The sequence below is a fragment of the Gorilla gorilla genome, chromosome 12, assembly GCF_029281585.2.
Source record: "Gorilla gorilla gorilla isolate KB3781 chromosome 12, NHGRI_mGorGor1-v2.1_pri, whole genome shotgun sequence".
Classification (NCBI taxonomy): Eukaryota; Metazoa; Chordata; class Mammalia; order Primates; family Hominidae; genus Gorilla; species Gorilla gorilla.
The window spans coordinates 50,026,909-50,034,815 of NC_073236.2; the positions used below are offsets into that span (position 1 = coordinate 50,026,909).

Consider the following 7,907-nt stretch of genomic DNA (forward strand, 5'->3'; position numbering starts at 1 on the left):
AAAGAAAACTATACATACACATTGTACCAATGTCAAAATTCCTGATTTTGATATTGTGCTTTGGTCAGGTTAAACAGGTTGAGTATCCCTTATCCAAAATGCTTGAGACCAGAAGTATTTCAGATTTTGAATTTTTTCAGACTTTGGAATATTTGCAGGATATTTAGCAGACAGAGCATCCCAAATCTGAAAATCTGAAATCCAAAATTTTCCAATGAGCATTTCTTTGAGCATCATGTCAGTGCTCAAAAAATTTCAGATTTTGGAGCATTTAGGATTTCGGATTTTAAATGCTCAACCTGTATAAGCATTGGGGGAAAATGAAGTAGCATATAGGATCTTTCTGTGCAAACTTTGCAACTTCCTGTGCAAAAAAATCTATAATTATTTCAAAATTAAAATTTTTTAAATTTCTATCAGAAACATATATAATGGGGGTAGGAGGAAGCTAAAGGCAAATATACATTTATAATTTTATATTGTACACACACAATAAAGTATACATTAATATATAAAACATTACAATATACATTTTAAATGTTTGCCAAACATATTTGTGTATATTTCTCCAGAACAGTTCCTTAGTAAACTATATTTTACTCTATAAAGAATATCAGGACCAGTCAACACACTAGCAAGAACTTCCTACCATTTTTAGTAATTACGTCTTATATACTAGAGAAACCACCTTTTATCTTTTGCTTGAAAACCTTACTATCTCAAAATACAATCCCTTCTACTTTCAGACAATAGTTATTAGAAAACTCTTCTTTAAAATATCCCTAAATTGTCATCCTGTAGGTAATTTTCACTTAATGAAGCAAAAATTGTATATCAGACAGAATTTAATGTAAATCTTAGCTCTACTTAGTTTACAGCTACTCAACTGTAAAATCCCTAAAATATTAATTATTCCAGAAGGGTTAATGAGATGTCACTTATAAAGTATAACAATGCCTAATAAGACAGTAGATGCTCAGAAAGGTTTTAATACACTTTTTAAAAGAAAAATGTTAAAGGAAACACAAACACCTGGGCTTAAGGTTTGCTATTGAAAAGTAATTTAAATTCCAAATATTAGAAATGGTTATGTCTTAAGTTTTCTCCCTTTGTGTTTTGTTTGTTTACCTTTAGTTTATAAATTGCAGGACTTCCTGGGAAAACTTTAGCTGCTCTTTCAACCCAGTATTTTGCTCTTCCATCAGTAACATCATTTTTACAAAGCAATTCTGCAATCTTCAACACAAGATCTTTTTGTGTTGGGTTTAATTCCACTGAACGCTAATATCAGAAAAGAAATTAAAGATTAGTAAATAAATTGTATGTATGTATGTAGGAGTATATATACTTATATATAAAGGTTAAAAATTATCACTCCAACCCTTAAAAAATTCTACTTCTAGAGAAAACATGTTACTTCAAAGGTGTTAAAATAAAAGTGTCTTGGAATTTTCTAGAAATGAATCAAATAAAAATTATATTTGTGTCATTTGAATGCAAAAAACACAAAAGAACACCATTTCTGACCGTGTTAGACTTACAATTTATAGGTGTTAAACAATTCTAAATCTGTTCCAAGCTGTGTCACATAATTGTACTATGACACCAATGCCTGTTTTATGATATTCATAAAATATATTTGACTTACTTATATAAATTTCTCTGGGCATCATGTGTTTGGCTATGCAAAGGCTATATTTGAATCCTATAACTTACCCTGTAACATTCAACGGCTTTCTCTGTGTTTTCTTCCAATTCATAAAGAAGACCCAGAAATCTGTGAGCTTTGGGATCCCTCTCTCGCACATTAATGTAAGTACGTATGTATCTGTTTTTTAAAAGTAATACAAAAGTAAATTAAACTTAGAACTGTACTTTTAAATGCTAACCGAAGAATACATCTTAAACCAAAGCAAGCACTAAACTCGTTTATATTGTTACTCAAAACTACCACTATTTATGCAGATAACTCAAAAGTATTCATAGAAAGAAACGGGTAATACTTAAAAACACGTACATGGAGTTGACCACATACTTGTTTTACCATTAAATGTCACATTTACCATATTTTTCTCCAGTGTTATCCACGCATAAGAAATGAATATATAAATTGCTTTTTCTTCCTGATCACATTTTAATAAAGCACTAACAGTTTTGCCAATAAATTAGAAGTGATTATAATAAACATTTTTAAAGTTATCATAATGCAAAATACTAAACAGCAACAATTTCCCAAACAACAAAGGGAAATACATTTACCCTTTAAGCAAGAAAGTAATTTCTAACAGTACTATATCCAGCTAAAATCGAACAGAAGAAAAATTACTAATTACAGTACCAAATACAGGAAATTTCCATTTCTCAAATCAAGTAACAACTAAAATAAGTAAATATCCTCTAGGTTCCTTGACGGTATTACGATCAGAGAAATTAGGCCAGATCCAAACTAAGGGATTAAAGTCTCACAGTAAAAAGGTACAAGAGTTAACAGTCACAGTGCTGCTAGTTACATAATTTATGTACCACCATTTTCCTTTCTTACCAGCATTTCCATCTTCCTTTGGATGCCTTTAAAAGCCTGCCTCCCAGCTGGGAGCAGTAACACACACCTGTAGTCCCAACACTATGGGAGGCCGAGGCAGGCAGACTGCTGTGCTCAGAAGTTCAAGACTAGCCTGGGCAACATAGTGACACCTGTCTCTACCAAAAAATGCAAACCTTAGCCAGGTCCACATGGTGGTGTGCATCTGTATCCCCAGCTACTTGGGGCGCTGAGGTGGGAAGATCGCTTGAGCCCAGAAGGCAGAGGTTACAGTGAGCAAAGATGGAGCCAGCTGCTGCACTCCAGCCTGAGCAAGAGAGACAGATACTGCCTAAAAAAAAAAAAAAAAAAAGCCTGCCTCCCTCTTAATTTCCTGCTTTAATCCACTCCAAGTCAGGAAATCAGAATCACCAAGCTTCTTATCCCTAGGATAGAGCCTTAGAGCATCACATGTTGTGTCAATTAAAGATCTTTTATACAAGCTATTCTCCTGCCTTACAATTACAGTTTAGTTTTTTATTCATTGCTATTTTCCATCTGATTAAGGTATCAGATATCTAACCAAAAACAAATTAAGATATAGGCATGGTCCTCTTTTACTCCAACAGAAGACAATTTTTAGAAAAAGTGTTTTAAGCCAAACAATTTCTTGCCCTTGGTATAAAGCAGCAGCATGCAGAAAACACTAATTACAGTTTCAATCTCAATGGAATCTAGGCTGGTCCTTAGCATCAGTCTGAGTGATAAATCCCTTATTCCAGAATACACTTAGGAAGAACTACTAAGAACATATTTTTACCTATTTCAAAGAAGAAAATGAGAAAAGGCATTGATTTTTAAAAAAAGAATACGTTATGGTTTGTACTTACTTTTTAGCAAGATCATATTCTTTAGCTTCATAATACAGCTTTGCAAAATAGAATCCTTTCATTGACTTCTAAAAAAATTAAAAGTTGTTTTATGTTTCATACAGAAATATTTTCCAACATTTTTTTCAAAAGTAGTTAAAGCCTGACAAATGCATAATTCCATGTTTTATAATTTCCTATCACAAAACAAAAAATAGAGCTGGGTGCAGCGGCTCATGCCTGTAATCCCAGCACTTTGGGAGGCCGAAGTGGGCGGATCACCTGAGGTCAGGAGTTTGAGACCAGCCTGGCTAACATGGTGAAACCCCGTCTCTACAAAAATAGAAAAATTAGCCAGGCATGATGGCGGGTGCCTGTAATCCCAGCTACTCGGGAGGCTAAGGCACAAAAATCAGTTGAACCCAGGAGGTGGAGGTTGCAGTGAGCCAGAGGTTGCAGTCAGCTGAGATCGTGCCATTGCACTCCAGCCTGGGCGACAGAGACTCCATCTCCCAAACATCATCATCATCATCATCATCATCATCATCGTCATCATAAATAAGCTGGGTGCAGTTGGTCACACCTTTAATTCTGTTTAATTCTAGCACTTTCAGAGACCAAGGTGGGAGGCTAGCTTTGAGGCCAAGAGTTTGAAACCAGCCTGTGCAACACAACAAGATCCTGTCTCCAGGGGGAAAAAAATAGCCAGGCATAGTGGAGCATGCCTGTGTTCCTAGCTACTCAGGAGGCCAAGGAAGGAGAATCACTTGAGCCCAGGAGGTTGACACTGCCGTGAGTTATGACTGTGACACTGCACTCCAGCGTGGGTGACAGGGAGATCCTCTCTCTAAATAATAAATACACAACATACAAAAAAATAAATTCAAGAAAGCAAGACAAGCAGACAACAGAAGTTAAGAATTTTCATCAGCCTTGGAAATCTTGGAAACCCTGTGGTACCACTCTCTCACTTAACAAACAAAAGAAACCAGCTTTCTTTGGGGAGGAAAGGTATTCCAGAAATCTCTTCTACCATGTGTAAGCCTCTATGGGAAAGAATAAGTAAGTACTTAGGATCTATTAAGGCACTGAGGATTCCCTGTGCCTTAATAGTACATGTACTGTTCTCTCTACAGATCAGATCAGTATTTTACAGTCAAGGAGTCAAAAAGGCAGAAATAAATATTGAATTCTTCAAGTAATAGATGAGGTCCACAGCCTGGCTCCTTGGTTACATAAACTCCAAAGTCCAAAATGCTGATGCACACCAGGCTGGGTGTGGTGGCTCACACCTGTAATCCCAGCACTTTTGGAGACTGAGGCAGGTGGATCACTTGAAGCCAAGAGTTCGAGACCAGCCTGGCCAACATACAGAAACCTCCTTTCTACTAAAAATACAAAAATTAGCTGGGCATGGTGGCACACACCTGTAATCCCCGCTGCTTGGTAGGCTGAGGCAAAGAATCGCTTGAACCCGGGAGGCAGAGGCTGCAGTGGGCCAAGATCGCACCACTGCACTCCAACCTGGGCAACAGAATGATTTAATGATTTAATGGTAATGAATGATTCCATCTCAAAAAAAAAAAAAAATGCATGGTGGCGCATGCCTGTAGCTGGCATGCCTGTAGTCTCAGCTACCCAGGAGGCTAAGGTGGGAGGATGGATTGAGCCCAGGACGTCAACGCTGCAGTGAGCCACGATCCCGCCACAGCACTCCAGCCTGGGAGACAGAAAGAGACCTTGTCTCAAAAACAAAATAATGGCCGGTGCAGTGGCTCACGCCTATAATCCCAACACTTTGGGAAGTGGAGGCGGGGAAATCACTTGAGCCCAGGAGTTCAAGAACAGCCTGGGCAACATGGTGAAACCCAGTCTCTACCAAAAATACAAAACAAAACAAAACAGCCGGTGTGGTGGGTACACCTGTGGTCCCAACCACTCGGGAGACTGAGGTGGGAGGATCGCTTGAGCTGGGGAGGCGGAAGCTGCAGTGAGTCGAGATAGCGCCACTGCATCCAGCTGGGTGACAGAGTGAGACCCCACCTCAAAAAAAATAAAATAACACAAAAATTAAAGTCTTTAATTTCAGAAGTTACAGGAACCCTCAATTAAGGTCTGTTTTAGACTCTATCATCACATTCATATTTATACTATGCTAGCAGTTTGAAATTACAACGTACAAGTAGATATCTATCCTTCTCTGGAGGAATAGACTGTAACTTACTCCACTGTTCCCAAGAGAAACTAAATCAGACCCACTGCCAAAATTCTGCTGCACTACCCATTTGACCCTGAACAAGTATCTTAAATCTCTACAGGTCTCAATATCCACAGGGTTGCTGGAAGCGCAAAATAAGATAACCTATGCTTAGTTATGATAAGAGACACAATTATGCTACTATTATAATCATGGTCATCCGTGAGTTTCCGGTTTTTTTTTTTTTTGGAGTCTCCCTCTGTCGCCCAGGCTGGAGTGCAGTAGCGCGATCTCGGCTCACTGGAACCTCCGCCTCCCGGGTTCAAGCGACTCTCCTGCCTCAGCCTCCCAGGTAGCTGGGACTACAGGCGTGCACCACCACGTCCGGTTAACTTTATTTGTATTTTTAGTAGAGACAAGGTTTCAACATGTTAGCCAGGCTGGTCTCGAACTCCTGACCTCAGGCAACCCGCCCTCCTCGGCCTCCCAAAGTGGTGGGATTACAGGCGTGAGCCACTGCGCCCCGCCAATATCCTTTTAACATCAACAATAAAAACAGTGACTTGTAGCTAACATTTAGTGCTATGTGTCAAGCAATACCCTAAATGTTTAAAATGGATCATCCTATCAAATTTTATTAATGTTACATCTCCATCTATGGATGAAAAGTGTAACTGGCCCCAAATACCCAGCTTATAAACGACAGTACTGTAATTATTCAAGGCAAAGCAAACTGACTCAAGATTCTGTGCACATCCACCTTTAATAGCTTCTTCCGTCACTCTTTAGATCCAATTACTAAAGTCTTATTGAATCCAAAATAGATCACATTATTTACCTGTAAAGAGGAAAAATACCCTAAAAACATTTGTGGAAAAGGTTAAAAATTGTAAGCCATACTAACGATTTGTAAGAACTTTAGAATTTTTTTTTTTTTTAAGCAAAGGCAGCTACCAGTGTTCTGGGCGGGGAGGGGGGCGAGGAAGATGAGTATGAGGAGTGGAGTGGAGCTGGACCCTTATAAAGGGACAGCGACAAACACCTCATACTCAAAAGGGGACTTCCCGTGTCATTTGCGCCGGCGGGCCACTGCAAATGTCCGCGCTGAGATGCCTACGTTGTCACTCGACACAGCCGCCAAAGCTCACCCGGAGCTGCGTCAGTCCCCACTGGGTTCCTCCAGGCCAAGGAGGTACGACCTCCGCCGCAGCATATAAAGTAAATGTCCAGGAGATGGGAAGAAACCCGCCGATAAAGCACCCGGGTGCCCAAGCCCCCGAGAACTAGGCCGCACGGGTACTACGGGGCGCGCAATCGGCCAGAAAGCCCGGGCCAGGGCGGGCCCACGAGCGAGCACCGTCGGGAACAAGCCGGGAGAAAGAGGAAGCGCCGGCGCCAACGGTCTCCAGACCACCGCGGTCCCCCCAGGACTCTTCCTGCGCTTGCAAGCGCCATGCCGCCCACAGGACTGCGCTAGCCGGCCGGCGCCTCAACAGAGCGCGCCAGGGAGCAGCGCCCGTCGGGAGCCATGACGCCTGAGCCATCGGGGCCGCCGCCGCCCGGCCGGCCAGGTCGAGGCCGCCGCCGGCCAACGCCGGTCTCTTCGAGACCCACTCACCTCTCGAGGCGACGGGATGCAGCCCAGCACCGAGAGGACGTACCGCTCCACATCAGCCTTGCTGCGCCTCATCGCGCCGCCAACCTGGCTCCCGAGACGCGTGAGAACAGCGCTAAGCCCCGCAGCAGTCGCCACTTCCAAGACGAAAGCGCCAACAAGCCACTGACGCAGCGGTGTAGCCGGCGGAGAACCACTGTGACGAACTTGCGTTCTCCGTCAGCGCTGTGTACCCTTGGCGACGTCGGCGCTCCAGCTGCACTCCGCCGGGCTCTTGGCAGCGCCCTGTGGTCTGAGGGTGTCTTGACATGATCTTATGTATGGAAAACCCTAATGAAACCTCAAAAAAAAAAAAAAAAAGACCTAAACTATCAGTGATAATAAATGAGTTCAAAGAGATTGTACCATACAAGGTCAATTAAAAAAAATGAGTTGTCTACTTATACACTAGCAAGGAACAATTCAAGTAAAATTAAGTAAACAACTCCATTTATAATATTATCAAAAATAATAAAATAATTATGAATAAATTTAATCCAAAAGTGTAAGACTTGTAGACTGAAAACTACACAACACTGTTGAAAGAAAAGCAAGTGATTCATCTCCCGGTGCCAAACAGCAGACGCAGGTGTTACCAGTCTGGTGGGGCGCCCGAGCTGGGGACCTGGGGTCCTCTGGGAGGGGCAAGAAGGCAGCGATGCTGGC

At 41.5% G+C, this 7,907-nt stretch overlaps 1 protein-coding gene across 5 annotated transcripts in view; it reads right to left on the reverse strand.

Annotated features, from left to right (window-relative positions):
• The window catches only part of RGPD8 (RANBP2 like and GRIP domain containing 8), a 45,094-nt gene extending 37,633 nt beyond the window's left edge, over positions 1–7,461 (reverse strand). For 2 of the 5 annotated variants that reach the window (XM_063695705.1, XM_055378281.2), the window contains exons 1-4: positions 7,206–7,446; positions 3,412–3,476; positions 1,717–1,828; positions 1,129–1,281 (exon numbers count right to left, since the gene is read on the reverse strand). In XM_063695705.1, coding sequence (XP_063551775.1) covers positions 1,129–1,281; positions 1,717–1,828; positions 3,412–3,476; positions 7,206–7,277 — 402 coding nt within the window. In that variant the 5' untranslated portion in view covers positions 7,278–7,446. Of the gene's footprint in view, positions 1–1,128; positions 1,282–1,716; positions 1,829–3,411; positions 3,480–7,205 lie in introns of all 5 variants that reach the window. The other 3 variants (XM_055378282.2, XM_055378280.2, XM_055378284.2) reach the window with 3 other exon arrangements.
• Between the last annotated feature and the right edge of the window lie 446 nt (positions 7,462–7,907).